The sequence below is a fragment of the Sus scrofa genome, chromosome 4 (assembly GCF_054392235.1).
Source record: "Sus scrofa isolate SSC_HxYL_T2T_F1_AM1 chromosome 4, Sscrofa_HxYL_maternal_Yorkshire_Landrace_v2.0, whole genome shotgun sequence".
Taxonomy (NCBI): domain Eukaryota; kingdom Metazoa; phylum Chordata; class Mammalia; order Artiodactyla; family Suidae; genus Sus; species Sus scrofa.
In genome coordinates this window covers 39,113,991-39,133,478 of record NC_139386.1, presented here as the reverse complement: position 1 = coordinate 39,133,478, position 19,488 = coordinate 39,113,991, and the positions used below count along the sequence as shown (strand labels likewise).

Here is a 19,488-nt window from a genome sequence, read left to right as displayed (position 1 = left end):
AATTTCAACTGGAAGCAGGTACCCAAGCTCATTGTCAAAGAAATTTCATTTTGATGAACATGTTATTTTTATATTAGTATAGGAATTTTCATAAAGATTTGTCATAATGCAGTTGTAAATTATAAGTTCAGTAATGTTTTGTTTGCTACTGTATAACCTTGCACAGTGCTTGGCACTCAGATAATTACTGAATGCATAATATAGTCCTACCAAAGTATCGATGCAGCTTATTTCTATTTTTCATGCCCACTAAACAGCCATATTAGCCACCTTTTTGTTTTTACAGTGGAAAATGGTCGTTTGCCTCATCTGACTAAAATTTGGTAAGGTCCATCTTTCTACAGCCAATAAATCATTGTAACAGTATGCTGTGTCTTTTGTAGTTTTTTTTTTTTTTTTTCCAGTTTCACTGCCACTGCCCTACTTTTGGACCTTATTACCATTTACTTAAGCTATTCTAACCTCATCCTAACTGGTTTTCCTGCTTCCAATCCCTTTGTTGCCAATCCTTTCCACCCACTCATGCCAGTTAAATCTTTTAAAGCCTAACTCTGATCATGTGACTTTCAAGTTCAATTCTTTTCATTGTTTCCCCATCACCTGTTGGTGACATGGCACTCAACCTTTTTCATGATCTAACCCCATCTTACAGTTCTCTCTTACCATTACCCCTAAAATACTACCATTAGCTAGATGTCTGTGTCTGTTTATTCATATCATTTTCTTCTATTCATATTATTTTTTCTAAAGGCCCTTCTTGGGAGCTCCCCAGGTGACCTAGCAGGTTAAGGATCCACTGTTGTCACTGCTGAGGCTTGGGCCACTGCTGTGATTCGGGTTCGATCCCTGACCAAGGTACTTCTGCATCCCTCAGGCACAACCAAAAAATGAAAATAAAAAACTTTCTGTATCTCTAATTTCTACTTACCATTCAAGGCCCAGTTGTATTACTACCTCTGCTGTAAAGCCTTCTCTAGCTCCTAGGCTATAGTTAGTCTTTTTCTTTTTTATGTGTTTATTTTTTTTAAGAGTACTAAAACAAGCAGACAGAGCATTGCCTGGGAATGTACTTGTCGGGTGACTCAGATTTTTTCACAGTTCTTTGCATTTCCAAGAACGACAAGTATTGATTTGGGGGTTAGAAATAAATTTTAGTCAGAGTTCCCATCGTGGCGCAGCTGAAGCGAATCCGACTGGGAACCATGAGGTTTCAGGTTCGATCCCTGGCCTCACTCAGTGGGTTAAGGATCCGGCGTTGCTGTGAGCTGTGGTATAGGTCAAAGTCGAGGCTTGGATCTGGCATGACTGTGGCTGTGGCCAGCAGCTACAGCTCCAGTTCATCCCCAGGCCTGGGAACCTCCATATGCCTCGGGTGCGGCCCTAAAAAGCAAAAAAAAAAAAAAAAAAAAAGAAAGAAAAAAAGAAATTTTATTGAGTAGGCAGATTTGCCAATATGGAATCACCAAATAATGAGGATCACCTGCTAGCCTGTATCTGTAACTGGACCATTCCTCTCATCTCCAGAACCTCATTTCTAGTGTATACTTGTTTCTTCAACTGGAAATTTCCAAAAACTATAACACCTCCAAAACAGCACTCATAATTCCCTACCCTCTCCCAGTCTTCCCCATATAAATGGTAAATGATTACCATTCCATTCCCAGTCTTCCCCATTATAAGTGGGAAAAATGACTCTGCCATCCATTCAGTTATTCAAGACAAAATTCTAAGAATTATTCTTGGCTCTTCTGTTTTCCCTACCTCCTCCTCTTCTTCACCTTATGCCTAATCTATCAGCAAGTACCATCAATTTTATCTCCAAAGTATATATTCAGTTTGGCTATTCTAATTCTACTATCACCTTAACTCACTGTACAGCAGTAGCTTCTGTTAGTTGCCTCCAGTCCTTTCTCAACACCCTAGTAAGGAGTATTGGGGAGGGGGCAGGGGCTGCACCCCCTGCCTATGAAAATTCTCAGGCTAGTTGGATTCATTTCCACTGTGCCACAATGGGAACTCCACAAAAAAGGAATATTAAGGTTCAGAGAGATTAAGCAACTTATTCAAAGTCATAGAGCAAAGGCATTTCAGAGCAAAAGAGTATCCTGATTTTTAGTCTAAGAACTCACTGTTATTTCCCCTATACCTCTCTGGTATTGATAGCATGTTCCAGGACATTGCATTGCATTCACAGAACAAATCTCATTTTCTCAGTGAATTACAAACTTAGTGCTTTTAAATTTTACTTTTAGAATCGGAATTTTCTGTTGAAAATTATAATGACCTTTATAGAAGCCCCAGAATTTTGGCACCATTTGTTTGGTTATAAGACGGGATTTTTTCATCCTGTCATTTTATTCTTCCTGAGGCCCAGTGGAGAAGACCCTTAATAATTCTGACATTAAACATTTCTAATAGCTATGCTCATCTTATATGCCTGAAACTGCTATACACCTTCTGAACATCTATTTTTGTTGCACTTTGGCATCATTGAGTAATGTACTACTTCTCAAGGTTGTGAAAGCCTTGTAGTTTTTTGGGGGGTGGGGAGCCCACACCTACGACATGTTGAAGTTCCCAGGCCAGGGATGGGCCATAGGGCAATCAAGCCATGCAATGACAATGTCAGATCCTTAACCAGCTGCACCTGAAAGAGAACTCCCCTGGAAAGTATTATTTTTCCAAGTCAAGAGATCTATGTGAGGAATTGGTGTTACTTGACCAGTTTTTAAGTTTACTCTGTTTATGGAGTTCCAGTTGTGGCTCAGTGGGTTAAGAACCCGGCTAGTAGTTTAATTTGGCCATGTGATGGGTATTGAATGTCATCTCTCTAGTCTATGAAAGTAGCCCTGAGCATCCCTGATGCAGTCAACATGTTGAGATATTTTGGAAACCTTGAAGAGGGTTTGGTTTTGATAAGCTGTTTAGACGGCACAAGGATCTTTACATTAAAGAAATATCTCAGGATATGTAGCAGGGTTTTTGCAAATTTGATTTGTAGGCAAATTCCATTTGTAAGATTATTAAGAGTTTAAAATTGGGGTTGAATTTTAAAATAAGTTGGTAAATTACTATGACTGAAGCTGTCATTTATGCATATGTTTAGTTTACATAATTGATAATGTGTACAACATTTGGAGGAAAAAAACCCACACAGTTTGTGTTTTCAAATAAATGACAAGAAATTGTTCTGTTTTGAATATGTATCAGCTCTTTTCACAACTAAGAAATGGACCAAGACTAAGTCTTGTCAGTTAAATGAGTTAGTGCATGTGCTTAGCACATGGCGCATACTTGAAAACAATTAGTTAACTGTCAGGCTATCTGGTAGCTAAAGATGGTATCTTATGAATTTCCATGTCTTGCCTTTTATCTTTTTTATCATGGACATAATATATAGACTTGTGCTTTCTGTGCGCTCAGTATAATTTCCAGCTAAGAAAATAGAGACTCCAGTGTGGAAGTAACTGGTCAAGGATGATACACATTTGACAACTCAACACTGGTCTCAGCTTGTCTTCAGAATCCATACTATTTTCCTTTAAGAGGTCAAGGGACACGTCAGGGGATGGGGGCAAAGTACACCTTTTGCCTGGCATTTAGGTGTGTGCTGTCATATACCTGTCTTCTTCCTTTGCTGGGGTCTGAGCTTCTTGAGGGCAGGAATTGTCCCTCACTTGTCCTTGTTTCTAGGTTTTAAGGGTTCTGCATTTTACTCTGCTGGGTTCACATACTGGATATGAAGTGAAATGAACACAAGTGAATATGGTATAATTTTCTTAGAAAACGGTGAAACTATAAGCAGGTTTTTAAAAAGAAAGCTAGCAGGACATGTCTTTAGAAGAAACCTGGACTATTTCTCGCCTCTGGGAGAATATATTTACTCATTATTTCTATTCTGTTAACTTGCCAAAAGAATTTGTATCTGGAGCACTGGGCTTGGCAGATACATGTACAGTTGGTTGGCCCTGTTGGCCACCAGGACTTGCTAGTTTAAAAAATGACTTGAAAGCTGGAACATGGGATGAGGATGTGGGCTGTTAGAGCTTTGGAAAGAAAAGGATATTGAAGGAAAGACACTGTTTCTTGAGCAGGCAAAGTGTGCTTTTACATATTTTCTCATTTACTGTCATCTAAACAAGAAACCTGCATAAGACAAACTACATATTTTCTTCATGTTGAGAAATGATGAAGTTAAGGAAAATGCTTAAAATCACAGTGATTAAATATAGAAGTTGGGCCTTGGAGTTCCCGTCGTGGCGTAGTGGTTAACGAATCGACTAGGAACCATGAGGTTGCGGGTTCGGTCCCTGCCCTTGCTCAGTGGGTTAACGATCCGGCGTTGCTGTGAGCTGTAGTGTAGGTTGCAAACGCGGCTCAGATCCCGCGTTGCTGTGGCTCTGGCGTAGGCTGGTGGCTACAGCTCCGATTCAACCCCTAGCCTGGGAACCTCCATATGCCGCAGGAGTGGCCCAAGAAATAGCAACAACAACAAAAAAGACAAAAGACCAAAAAAAAAAAAAAAAAAAGAAGAAGTTGGGCCTTAATCCCAGGCTTGTCCAACTCCAAAGCCCGTGTGCTCCTATTTCACTTTTTTGGTAGTGGGTAGACTGCCCTTCTTGTTTCTAAACTTAAGTTTCCAAGTGGAGTTCCTGCTGTAGTGTAGTGGGTTAATCACATGGCTTGTCTCTGTGGAGGTTTGATCCCCAGTCCAGTGCAGTGGGTTAGGGGTCTGGTGTTGCTGCAGCGTGGCCTAGGTCACAGCTCTGGCTCAGATTCAGTCCCTGTGCCTAGACTGAGAATTTCCAAAGTGGAGTTCCCGTCATGGCACAGCAGAAACGAATCCAACTAGGAACCATGAGGTTGTGGGTTCGATCCCTAGTCTTGCTCAGTGGATTAAGGATCCAGTGTTACCGTGAGCTGTGGTGTAGGTCGAAGATGCGTCTCAGATCCTGTGTTGCTGTGGCTGTGGTGTAGGCCCGTGGCTACAGCTCTGATTAGACCCCTAGCTGGAAACCTCCATACGCCGTGGGTGCGGCCCTAAAAAGCAACAACAACAACAAAAAAAAAAAAAAATAGAGAATTTCCAAAGTGATTTGAAGTCGCGGTTTTTACATTTTGTGGGTTAAGGATCTGGTGTTGTCACTGCTGTGGCATGGGCTTGATCCCTGGCGGAGGAACTTCTGCGTGCCATGGGCATGACCAAAAATAAATAAATAAAACCCAGCTTGGAATTCACATTGGATTTGCAGTGTTAGTTTGTAGTTAGGTCTTTTCTACATAGTATGCTTCCAATTAGGGATTTGCTAATTTGAATGTGGTTAATGCTTTTCCAGGACAAGGCCTTCTTGACCAGCTAGTAGCAGAAAATGAGGGCAGATTAGTGCTCTCGATGGGGTAGGAGAGGCACAACCACCATAATATAATATATATCCTTTTTTTCCTCCTATCCAAGAATTCTGTTGACTTTTCCCTTGAGATAGAAGGCTTATTGTTTCATGGTGTCAGGCATTTGCGGGGAGTTGTTGATGACTTAATGAAATTCCAGTAGCTATGAGGCCTATATAAAGCCCAAGAGTTAGTGGAAAATTGGCAAATCTGCACAGACCAGAGGGGATAGCTGCAGTTCTAGCCATTACATAAGTTAGTGGTGCAAAGAAGGAAGTAAAATTCGCACAGGTTGGAACATGGGACCACCTTTGGTTTGCTTATCATCGCAGAGCCTATGAAATGGGAGCTGAGTGTTCCTTCCTGCTGTTGGTCACTGAGGACCTCAGACTTGGTATTTGTTCAAAAGGAAAGATTGTTTCATCTTTCATTTGGGAGGCTCTATCAACAATGTTTGCAGTTGTTTCTCCATGTTTAAAAATGATGAGGTCAAGGAAAATGCCCAAAATCTCAGAGGAATTGCTTTGAGCTTTTAGTAGGTTTTAAGGGTTTTTTTTTTCTTTTTACTGCCTCATCTATGGCATATGGAAGTTCCCGGAGCCAGGGATCAAATTACAGCTGCAGCTGCAGGTTTACACCACAGCCACAGCAACACTGGATCCAAGCCACATTTGTGACCTACCTGGCAGCTTGTGGCAACAAGGGATCCTTAACCCATTGGACGAGGCCAGGGATCAAACCCGCATCCTCACAGAGACAATATTGGGTCCTTAACCTGCTGAGCTACAATAGGAACTCCTTAAGATAGTTTTTTACCACTTAATTTCACCTTTTTACAGTTAGTATGTAAATTAAAAATTAGTCAGTGTAATCATTTACATGAGTAAAATGAAAGTATTATATAAGCGACTATGATGGAGAGTTTCCTGAAGGGATTAGTTAAATGAGGTTTCACAGATGTAAGCCTTGTGAGCTGTTAATTAAAGAGATGGGAAACTGGATCCAGTATTGTCTCTGAGAGGATGCAAGTTTGATCCTTGCCCTCACTCAGTGGGTTAAGGATTGAGCATTGCCCCAGGCTATGGTATAAGTTGCAGATGCAGCTCAGATCCTATGTTGCTGTGGCTGAGGCCTCAGCTGCAGCTCCAATTCAGCCCGTAGCCTGGGAATTCCCACATGCTGCAGGTACGACTATAAAAAAATTCAATTAAATTTAAAAAAAATAAATGGGAAACTGTGGACTTGGAGCTGTAAAATAGTTCAGTTGGAGTAAAGCTTACATAGAAAGGTGAGGCTGACCCCAGGAAATCAGGAAAAGTTTGGCTAGAAAGAGGGTAACCTGGGAGTTCCCATTGTGGCTCAGTGGTTAATGAATCTGACTAGGAACCATGAGGTTGCGGGTTCGATCCCTGGCCTTGCTCAGTGGGTTAAGGATCCGGCGTTGCCGTGAGCTGTGGTGTAGGTTGCAGATCCTGCGTTGCTGTGGCTGTGGCGTAGGCTGGCAACTACAGCTCCAATTAGATCCCTAGCCTGGGAACCTCCATATGCTGAGGGTGCGGCCCTAGAAAAGAAAAAAGAGAGTCTGAAATAAGAAATAGCATATGAGAATTGACAAGTAAGGTGGTGCTATTGGAAAGTAGAATTAAAATTTTATGTTCCTAATGTGAATACAGCTCTAAATCCAAATTCCTTTCTGGGGTTTCTTCTACTTCTCTGTGCATTGCCTCCCCTGCCCCCTCCCCCAGCTGCCCCCCCCCATACTTAAATAGAGATGAGAAGAGGCAGCATTAAAATGGCAAAACAACATAGAAGAAAGAAAACCAAACCAAGAGTGAAGACACCTGATTTTGGCATTCACTGTCTGACTTTTAACAAGTTGCTTAAGCCTCAGCAGATTAAATTTGGGTTAATTAGGAATTTAATCCACTAAAAGACAGCTTTTGTTGATTTTTCTGCCGTAAATCTTTGGGAAGCCTGCAAATTGGGTTTTAGGATATTAATGGGTCTCTTTTTCCAACTGCATATCCTTGATAATTCTGTGCAAATGCAGGTAATGGCACATTAGAAAAACTTCAAACATTTTTACTTGTTTTCTTGAGTATAGCTCTACTGTAATAATCTGGTGGAGCTCTGTTTTGCAAGAACTGGAAAGCAATTAAAACTAGTATATTGATTTATTAACTTAATGTATTGAATATGAAAGAAATTAGAAAGTGAAAAGAAGTAGTAGACTCCTGAGAGAAGAGGTTAGAATACAAATACCTAGGCCCTTTCAGATTCCTGAATGTAAGTACATTTTTGCTGATAGGGCTCAGAAATGTTTTATTAAACAAACAAACTTATTATTCTGATTAAAAGCCAAATCTGGAGTTCACAGACTTAATTCTGCTCATGAATACCTCTGAGTGCTATCATTTTATTTGGAGAATGTTAGGAAAGCCTAGGTAGTCTTTTTAAACTGTGGCGGTGGGATTAGTAAAGCTTCTTAATCCCAGAACAATAGAGATGTTAGGTTGAAGAGTTACAGGGAACATTAGAGATTATCTAATACAGAGACCAAGAAACTGTAGTCTGTGGACCAAATCTGGCCCTCCACTGTGTTCAATTATTTTGGAACACAGCCACACTTATTCTCTTATGTATCATCCACTGCTGCTTTGTGCTACAGTAGCAGAGTTTTGTAGTTGAAACAGACTGTATGGCTCACAAAGCCTAAAATATTTTCTATCTGACCCTTTACCGAAAAAATTTGTGGACTTTTGAATATATCAGACTTATAGTTTTTGTAGATGTAGAAATAAGATTTAAAGATAACAAGTGAAATATTCTGAGATTACACAGCTAATTGGTGGTCAGCATGCAAATACAATTTAGTTTTCCTTTTTCCTGTTTCCATTCCACTATTTTTTCATTGGAGATACTGATGCCAGTAGAAAATAAATTCATGGGAGTTCCCATCGTGGCGCAGTGGTTAACGAATCCGACTAGGAACCATGAGGTTGCGGGTTCGGTCCCTGCCCTTGCTCAGTGGGTTAACGATCCGGCGTTGCCGTGAGCTGTGGTGTAGGTTGCAGATGCGGCTCGGATCCCGCGTTGCTGTGGCTCTGGCGTAGGCCGGTGGCTACAGCTCCGATTCAACCCCTAGCCTGGGAACCTCCATATGCCGCAGGAGTGGCCCAAGAAATAGCAACAACAACAAAAGACAAAAAGACAAATGACAAAAAAAAAAAAAAAAAAGAAAAGAAATTCATGGTACAGAGTTTTGCTTATAAATTCATTTTTTATTATATTACAAGACGTAATTCCTAGGGACAGTAGTCCATCAAGTCTTAGGGAACACAGTTACAAAAATCTTTTTAATTTGGATCGGGGGTAGAATTTGATTATTGTCTCTTCTGTTTCATGAGCACAAATCTTTGGTTTGATCTGCCAAGCAGTTTGGTAATGGAATCCGTTTTTGTTGCTGTGCAGCCAAATGGACGGACTGTTGAAGTAGCCGAGGAGGAGGTCGTCCGAACTCCTCGAAACGTAACAGCAAAGCAGCCTCCAGAGACAGACAAGAAAAATGAAAAGGTAAGTTGGGGAACATAGGAAATTATGTGCAAGGCTCTTTAATAAAGAAAGAAACTTATAAAATCATACATGTACCCCCCCCCATTTAAGGAAAACTGAGAATCTGAATTTATCATAGCAGATGAATGGACGGGTGGTAAAAATTTAAGTAAAGTTTTTTTGTTTGTTTGTTTGTTTAAGGAATGTTATATCACCAGGTATTTTAAACACTATTGTGGCATTGTTAAGTATTCATTTCGCCAAAAACAGTTTATTCATGACTTGAACATCTTTTATATGAGTCAGGTTCCAGAAAGGTAACATACCTCTTACTTGAAAACAGAATTGTGTTGCCTTTGTTAATAGTGCATATCTGGCATAAATCGTCCCATGATACTAAGTGTTAAAATTGATTTTGGTTTTTTTATGATAGAGACAAAATTATCTACTGATTAGATACAATTTGACTTTGTTTAACACAAGAAAATGTTCTATACTCAAGTCATAATTAAAAGGTTTGGATGGGCATCTTAGGTTTTGAAATAAGACAATCTATTGTACCCCATAAATGGTACATTCTTGGGGTTTTATTCATTTTTCTTTTGGTACGTTACAAACTATATCCTCCCCTCACCTTTTTTTTTTTTTTTTTTTTTTTTTTTAAACCCTGTGCGTGCATAACTCCTTTTCAGGGAAAACAAACAACCCCTCCCCCCCCCAAAAAAAAACAACCACAGGTAAGTGATTTCTAGGAACCAGGGTGCCACAGCCCCAGCCCCCTAGGATAGTGGTATGAAATGGTTGGTACAGTTACTTAATGCTTGTAATTTCAAAATATCTTTCACAAACTGGTGAAATCAGTTCTGCCCCTGTAGCCCAGTGCAGTTGGTCTAGGGCCAAGACAGCAGCAGGTAGGATGGCTCAAAATGAAGGATGGTTGTGGGAAAGATTAAATTTATGTCTGACTTTGCCTTTGACAAAAAATAAATAGTAAATTACTTGAATTACAAATTAAGCATACGGTTTAGAGATTGAGAATTTATACTGTAAACAGTTTATATGCTTAATATAGATTATGCTTTTCCCATCTAGTGTTTCCTTTGTTCCTGGGCTTTCTCTCTACTAGTGAGCATTGAACTCCTGTTGCCACTCTGAATCATCCTGAAAATTTTGTAGTTGGAATAATTAATCAACTACCATTTGTCTCTTGTTGATTAAATCATAAATAGATTGGCTGTATCTGGATATTAAACCACACTTTAAAGTTTAAAATCATTCTGAAATCTCATATGTTGGAAAATAATTGCAATAGTTGACATTTGTTAATCATGTTTAATATGGCAGGCACTGTGCCAGGTGAGGTGTATATCTATGTATGAATATATTTATGTATAGTGGGGACTACTTGTTGAGCACTCACTGGGTGTACTCTTAAGATTTTGTAGAATATTTGTACATGTTACTGCAATTATCCTCACAAGAACACTGAGGAGGTGGTATTATGCCTGTCTTACAAATAAGAAATCTAAGGCTTAGGTTACCTATGCTATTAAGAGTATAGTCAGTACTAACCCAGATCCATCTGACTTCAAAGTCTGTGCTTCTTACTGCTCTATATTTTATTTCTGATCCTTTCAAAACAACTTGCAGGCAAATAGTAATAGCCCCATTTATAGATAAGGACTCTGAAGTATAGAGGGACTTTGTAATTTCTCATATAGTTTCTGAACTAGGATTTGAACCCAGCTCATTCTGATGCCAAAACCCATGTACTTTTTAATCACTTGACGGAAACACCTCCTTTCAGTTGCTGTTGCTTTTTTAATACAAGGCTTCTACCTTTGGTTGTTTGTCTCTTTGATTTTATTTTTGCCGAATAATAAATGCTACAACTCATGGCTAGTGTTTCTTTGTGTCATCCTACATCTTGAATTTATGGTTTTTAACTTGGTTCAGTCCAAATGACTTTCATTTCAGTTAATTTTTTATGCTATTCTGCTATATGCTTTTATGTGTTTTAAATATGTGGCTTTTTAAAAGACTTTTTAATTTTTTTTTTTTGGTGAATAAACATCTCAGATCTATCTACTTATACACCTTAGTATATGTTATTATATAGTTGTTTTCCTCTGAGCCACATCTTGGGTACTTTGAGGAGTACGATTTGCCTGTAGAGCAGCTGCACTCTATGCAGTGATGTTGAGTACTTTGTCTTGTCACTTGCCTTTTAGATAAACCTTTGTCTAAAAGCCATATATGGCAGGAGCCATAGATCTTGGGTCTGTAAAGCAAGTTAAGCTACCAGGTCTTCATTTGGATATGAAGGTTGATGTGTCACTAATGCTCGTCTCTAACACAGTTTACATTGGCCCATTAGCCAGGCTGAATGCATTGTGTTACTAGATACTAAAGGGAATAAAGAGAAGTGTAAGATGTGCTTACCCTTCAGAGAGATTACAGTCTAGCTGAGGAAAGGCAAGCATAAGAGAAGATATCAGGGAGTTCCCATTATGGCTCAGCGCTAACAAATCTGACTATTATCCATGAGGATGCGAGTTTGATCCCTGGCCTCACTCAGTTGGGTTAAGGATCTGGCATTGCCAAGGCTGTGGCGCAGGCCAGCAGCTGCAGCTCCAATTTGACCCCTAGCCTGGGGTGCGGCCCCAAAAAGCAAAAAAGAGAGAGAGAAAATATCAGGTAATATAAGGCCTTGGGTGCCAGGTATTCGGAGGAGTAAGATAATCCTTTTCAGGTAGCTGGAAAAGATTGACTTCAGTGAACTCTTCAGGATGGGGATTGACTTCAATAAGTAGAAGCGGGGAAGCCAATTTTGGCAGAGAAGAGAAATGAACACAGTTATTCGTTGTTCATCAGAAACAAAATAATGCATTCAGACATTCCTCAAGGAAAAGCCCTAGATAGGTTTGACTGGTCAGGTTGGGGTGAGGATGTGATAAAAACTTAGAAATGTTCAGCTGGCAGCAACATTTTTGATTAGAATTGGTATTGCATCTATGATTATGAAGGTCTGAATTAGGATAGAAATATCAAGATTGTTAATAAGAGAAACAGTGAAAGCTAAAATATATAAAACTGAATCACCATCACGTTGTTCAGGATGAAGTCAGTGGTCTTCTACTTATGTCATTCATCATAAATATTAATAAAGGGAGTTCCCGTTGTGGTGCGGTGGAAACAAATTCAGCTAGTATCCATGAGGATGCAGGTTTGATCCCTGGCCTCACTCAGTGAGTCAGCAATCTGGCATTGCCATGAGCTGTAGTGGAGATTGCAGACGTGGCTTAGATCCCAATTTGCTGTGGCTGTGGTGCAGGCCAGCAGCTGCAGCTCCGATTCAGCCTCTAGCCTGGGAACTTCCAAATGCAGCAGGTGCGGCCCTAAAAAGCGAAAAAAAAAAAAGGATGTATATATATATCAATAAGCTCTTACATTTTTATGATCACAGCGCAGAATATTTTCACATCTTTAATTCTAATGCACAGCTTTGGGGATGGGAGCGTTTTATACATATGTGTGTGTGTGTGTGTGTGTGTGTAATTGAAGAGGGCTTAATGAATTGCCCAGGATCACATGGCTAGTAAATAATGCTCTGTCAATTTCTCTGAAGCAGCAGTTCTCAAAGTGTGGATCTTGGACCCCTGGGAAGGTGTTCCAGGGACCCTTTTGTTAGGTCCCAGAAGACAAAACCGCTTTCATAATAATTAAGACATTATTTGTCTTTTTCACTGTGTTGATATTTGCATTAATGGTGCAAAAGCAGTAATTGGTAAAACTACTGACTCCTTCGTACAAATAAAGGCAATAACACCAAACTAATAGTAGTTGAATTCTTTACTGCAATCCAGTCACAGTTTAAAAAAAAGAGAGAGCGCTAGTATCCTTGATAAATCTGTAAAAAAAAGATAATTGTTAATTTTCTAAAATCTCGACCTTTGAATACATGCTTTTAAATTATTCTGTATGATGACATGAGAAGTATGCATAAAGGATGCTGTGTACTGAAGAACAGCAGTGGTCTTGAGGAAAAACACTTGTGCAGTTGAATTGCAAACTGGTCTAGCCACTTATCATGGAAGTCCATTTTTCCTTGAGAAAACAACTGATAGACAGGTCACGGTTACTTAGGCTTGGGCACTTGCAGACATTTTCCCAAAAATAATCAAGGTAGTTCGAGGAAAACAACTGATAGCATTGTTGGAAATGATAAAGTGATTTGTTGCCAAAAGAAAACTAGAAATTTGGGAGTTCCCATTGTGGCTCAGTGGAAACGAATCTGACTAGCATCCTTGAGGACACAGGTTTGATCCCTGGCCTCACTTGGTGCGTTAAAGTTCCTGAGTTGTCATGAGCTGTAGTGCACATCACAGACAAGGCTCAGATCTAGCGTTGCTGTGGCTGTGGCATAGGCGGGAGGCTGCAGCTCTAGTTCGATCTCTAGCCTGGGAACCTCCATATGCTGTGGGTGTGCCCCTAAAAATAAAAATTAAAAAATAAATAAATAAATTTGGAAAATTTGTGACTACTGCATGAACTTAACAACATCCCCCTTCATAAAGAATTTCTGAGATCAGTGATAAAACAAATGTGTTTTTTTTAATATTGTATATAATGAAATGTTTTGACATTTTGCAAGATGCATATAACTCAGTGAATTAGTATTTCCCAAATGACAAATATTTGTATGTTACAAAATCAGGCGAGTGTTAAAATTCATTTAAGGTGCTAAATAGACCAGTGGATTTTAATGGAGTAGAGTATAGAAAGCTCATTGATGTAGTTTCAGATTTTCATGGCGCAACAGTTTTTAAGAAACTATCATTTGACAAGTTTTGTTGTAATATCTCTTCCTTCCTCTACCTGAAATCCTTCCTGATTTCTCATTGCTCTTACTCCACAATCTTGAACATCATCCAAAGGCACTGTGACTCAAGTCCCTTTTCCTACTTCTTACCTTCTCTAAGCTCCAGATATACTGGTTTTCTTTTTTATTATTGTTAAATAGCTTTTAAGATAAACCATAGAATTCACTTCTTTCAAATGTACAATTGTAGGGTATTTACAGAGTTGCACAGCTATTACCACAATCTAATTATTAAACATTTTCCTCTTCCCAAGAAAAAAATCTTGTACCTGTAAGCAGTTGCTCCGTTTTTCCCCTTTCCTCCCCTTAGCAACCACCAATCTTTGGTATACTATCAGTAGTATCACAATTACCTGAAAAAACTACTGAAAAAAATTCCCTTTTCTGATTACATATCTATGTGTACATAGCCAGGTATCTTCATATGCTTCAAATAATATATCTCAGTAAATTAATGCAAAAACAGATATGCAGATCCTTATGGACATTAAAATGTAAAACATGAAACTCCTTTCACTAAAATGTTTATTTTGGAAAATATAATTATATAGGTGTAATTATATAATGTGTAATTATTATTTTGAAATAAATCAATTCGTATCTAAACAATTTCTTATTTTAAATTTATGGTAGGTCGATAGCAATAAATATAACCCACATAAAGGCTCTTTGATATCCTCAATACATTTTAAGAATATAAAAGTATCCTATGACCAAGAAGTTTGAGAACCACTGTTCTAGGAGTGATCAGAGTTTAGAAAACCAAAAACATTATTCAGAAGCAACATGGATTTTATACAGGCATAAGCTATAGCAGGTCTTAGCAAAATAGCGAATACCTGAATGCCCTGGGAGTTTACGTACATTTGTTCTATCTTCCATAATACATATCAGAAACTATAGCCCATAGCAGTTTAAAACCAGGGACTGGCAGACCATGACCATAGCCATATCAGGCTCTGCCTATTTTTGCAAGTTTTATCGGAACACAGCCACATTTATTCATTTATAAATAGTCTGTAGCTATTGTCTGTGGCTGCTTTTGCACTACAACAGCAAAGTTGAATGGCTGCAATAAAGGCCCTATAGTTTGCAAAGCCTAAAATATTTACTATCTGGTCCCCCCCCCCCCCCCCCGCGAACTCCTGTCTGAAACTCCTAGTATTATATTTTGGATTCATTAAAATGTTTCATTATCTCGAGTGCTTTAATATGATCTAATTCTCTAGGTCTTGGACTCTTGATCTTCCAGGCTCCCTTGTGCCACAGTCTATAGCTTTGTGATTTCTTGGGTTCCACCCAAGGAATTAGTTTTCAAAGTCTCCTTTAAGGTAAACTGAATAACTTATTATAAAAGAGGAACTATCTTACCAGAGAAACCTCATTTCTGACCCTAGACTTTTCTGTCTAAACTCCTAACAAATAGTGGAACAGAGACCAGAACCAGGACCTCTGCCTGGCACATCATTTTTCCATGATACTCTGGTTGTATAAGACAGGAAGAAGGAAGAGAGGATGGAAATACAGTGAAATAGTGAATTTGTTTTTTAAAATGCTAAGATTGAAATGAGAATGGGATCTCCAATTGGAATTAGTTTATTAGGCTATTGGAAATGTGAGAGACAAATCTGGGAGAGTTCAGGGCTAGATAAAATGGGCTTTTTTGTTTGTTTTTTTGTTTTTTTGCTTTTTAGGGCCAAACCTGCAGCATATGGAAGTTCCTAGACCAGGGGTCAAATTGGAGCTGCAGCTGCTGGCCTACAGCCACAGCAATACCACGTCCGAACCTCATCTGTGATCTCCACCACAGCTCGTGGCATTGCTGGATCCTTAACCCATTTAGCGGGGCCAGGGGTTGAACCTGCGTCCTCATGGATACTAGTCAGGTTCGTTACCGCTGAGCCACAACAGTAATGCCTCTTGTAAATTTTTAACATTATGATTTGATAGCCATGCTGCTCGTGCAGTGTACCATAACTTATGCTTGCACACCAAACATAAACAATATAATGACTTGGATGATGGATCAACTATATAAATGTAATAGCTCAAAGGTTGTATTTGTGGGGACAGTGAGAGTTGGGCAAACAGGCCAATTTAATGCAGTCTAGCTTTAGACTTCTTCATTGATTAACCAAATATTAATGGAATAACTTCTTTGTGCAAGACACACTATTCTAGGAAGTAGGAATATAATGTTTGATAGAAGAGTCACTATTCTCTTGAAGTCGAGTGGGGGAAACAACTGAAAAAAGTGAATATAGGCTCTAAAGTCAGGTGCTGTGAAAGACAATAATCAGGGCGAGAAGAAAGAGGTAAAGTGCACATTTTGGGCACTTAAATGCGCTGCAACTCTACTCCTTCCATTTTTTTAAATGTATCAGGATAGTAGTGACTGGAGTAATCCTGAGTCTAGTTTAAATCACAAACCCTTCCCCAAACGGGAAAAATCAATTGCAAGCCTCTCGACTTTCTAAAAGCTTTGTGACACTTTTCATAATTAAGCTCATCCTAACGTGTATCACAAAGTTGCTAAGATTAAGAACTGCAGGTTTAGGTAGAGTAGAGAAATGGAATTCATATGCCTTTTGAAGGGCCTTTCATCCTTTGCCATTTAACCATGCCTAACTTGTCTGTATGTTTGAGACAAGTGAAAAAAATAAATCATGCCAAAATGTGAAGCCATGGAAAATAGGGACTAGTCTTATTTGTTTAGGCAGAAAGTGGACAAAATTGATCCTAAAGCAGTGGTTTTCAGACTTCTCAAGTGGCGGTTGCTAAAACTTTTCGGAATAAATTTCACTAACAGCTTTTAATTTTGTCAGGTACATTTTTAAAACCATTGTCACCATTACAAAAAAAAAGAAGGGAATTTTGACCCAGTGGGAGTGTAGAAAGAACAAAAATCTCAGAAAAAAAGACAGTTTTTTGCCACGGATTAATGAAAAGCCTTATATACATCAGCCACTAGTCTGCAGGCCAGAGCACTCCAGTATTCATTTCTAACCTCTAGAAAAGACTTAGCTTTCTTCTTTTTCATGCTCCATTTACTTTATCCCTCCTGACATTACTAGCAGATACTTCAGATGATTATAAGGCTATAAATATGAGAGATGTCAGTTTGCCAAAATTTTAAGAACCAGTGCCTTCCTGATTAGAGAATTCATAAATCGAATAAGGATTATTCAGAACCTGGCTACTTACGTTGTGTATAAATAATAGCTAATTGCAAAATAAAGTATCATTGATTTAAAACTTATGCAGTATCCCTCTTATGATAGTTTTGATGCAGTACAAATTTTAGATTATACTCCTTAAGATAATTTTTCCAGGAGTTCCCGTCGTGGCTCAGTGGTTAAAGATTCCAACTAGGAGCCATGAGGTTGCGGGTTTGATCCCTGCCCTTGCTCAGTGGGTTAACGATCTGGCATTGCTGTGAGCTGTGGTGTAGGTCGCAGACGCGGCTCAAATCCCACGTTGCTGTGGCTCTGGCATAGGCTGGCAGCTACAGCTCCAATTGGACCCCTAGCCTGGGAACCTCCATATGCTGCGGGAGCGGCACAAGAAATGGCAAAAAGACACACACAAAAAAAGATAATTTTTCCAGCATTAATTGGGTACTGCTCTGCCTTTCTTTATACTCAGCAATTCTTTTTTTTTTTTAATACTTTAATTCTAACCTGGGGTGGGGGGAGGTGCTCAGTCTGTGGCATGCAGACCTTCCTGGGCCAGGGATAGACTCTGCTCTACAGCCGTGACAATGCGGATCCTTAACCCACTGATCTACCCGTGGCATATAGAAGGTCCCAGGCTAGGGGTCGAAGGTCAAATCAGAGCTGCAGCTGCCACCTATACCACAGCCACAGCAATACGGGATTTAAGCCACTCGTCTGCACCCTACACCACAGCTCACGGCAACACTGGATCCTTAACCCACTGAACAAGGCCAGGGATCAAACCTGCATCTTCATGGATACTAGTCAGATTCGTTTCCACTGCACCACAATGTTACAATTCTTTAAAATAGCAAAATCTTTTTTTTTTTTTTTTTCTTCTCTAGGGCTGCACCCATGGGATATGGAGGTTCCCAGGCTAGGGGTGGAATCGGAGCTGTAGCCGCCAGCCTACGCCAGAGCCACAGCAACGCATGATCCGAGCCACCTCTGCAAACTACACCACAGCTCACGGCAATGCTGGATACCCAACCCACTGAGCAAGGCCAGGGATTGAACCCTCAACCTCATGGTCCCTAGTCGGATTCGTTAACCACTGAGCCACGACGGGAACTCCTAAAATAGCAAAATCTTTTAAGAAAGCAGTTAATCATTTGACTATATCTACTTTTGCTGTCAAGGTGTACCTTTTCCCACTCTAATAATTGATAGCACTTATTTGTTGGGTATTGTCTAATATTAGGAATATTCATTTATGTTAAGCTTAAAAGATGAGCTTAATATGGAAGTCATTTGTGTGTTTGATAACCAGCTCATAATTTTTTTTACATTTAAGTTTTATGAATTTGAGAGTGACTTACTAAAACTACTTCAGCATGTGCTTTTACAAGACCATAATCTCCAAAGTAGAGTACAAGAAGATCCATTGGGATAAAGGAATAAAATACTAAGCTTTCTATTTATACTTAGTTTCTTTATCAAAAAAAATTAATCTTTCCTTACACTTTATATATGGCTCATCATTGGCATCCTCATTTGGGATGTTAAAGGGAATTAATTAATTACAGGAGGGGAAAGTGGGAGAGTGACAGCGATAAAGCAAATGGAGTGGAACCTGAGCTGGGTTAAAAAAATAATAATAAACATCATTTTAGGCATTGGCCATCAGTAGAGGGGGCGGGGCACACATTAAGGCTATAAGAAAGTCCCAGTCAACATCCTGGCTGCAGTACTTTATTTTGAGAGGTGATTCATGTATAGCTGGGGCAAAGACAAATATTTAGAGATGACAACAGTTTTGTTGGAACCAAATGATTGTATATGTGAAAAAAAGAATATGAGGTTGAGATTAATTTGTATGAGACCTTATATGTCATATAAAGAAGTTATTAGGCTCCATAGATGGTAGGAAATGGCGGGGGGTTTTCAGTGGTAATGTAAATTAATTGGGCTGGTATAGATATGTTGGGAGGGAAGCTCTTGAAGATAAGAGTATCTCCTAATGCCCCATTTACATGTCTGTTTCTCCTATTAGGTAACAGGGAGGCAGACCTTTGTGGTTTTAGTTTTCCTTTAAGTATTAAATGTAGTGTACATTTATAGCCCCAAATCACATAGCTAATACATTATTAAATTTAGATTTGCTGTTAAATGTAGAAAGAAAGAGTATTTGTGAGAACAGGCTCTGTAGTCTGAATTGGGTTTTAGTCCTGGTTTCACCACTTTATAACCTTTTATCTTCAGGGATTTATGTGATCTCTTTATGGCCTCAGTTTCCTTATCTGTAAGGTGGGGGTATTTACTTTAATTAGTTTCTATAGGTATGTACTGTCCAGTATGGTAGCTGCTTGTCAGATGTGGCCATTTAGCATCCTTTTTCATACTATCTTATTAATAGTTTTTTTATATTAATTACACTTACATTTTGAAATGATAGTATTTTGGATGTGCTGGGTTAGATATATCTGCTAGAAAAAAATTTTTTTTCTGTCT

The 19,488-nt window shown here is 39.1% G+C and overlaps 1 protein-coding gene across 3 annotated transcripts in view; it reads left to right on the top strand.

The window, feature by feature from the left end:
* MTDH (metadherin) overlaps window positions 1–19,488 on the top strand; it is a 59,072-nt gene that overhangs the window by 4,863 nt on the left and 34,721 nt on the right. For all 3 annotated transcript variants that reach the window (XM_005655348.3, XM_005655347.3, NM_001244623.1), the window contains 1 exon segment: window positions 8,860–8,961. In XM_005655348.3, coding sequence (XP_005655405.2) covers window positions 8,860–8,961 — 102 coding nt within the window.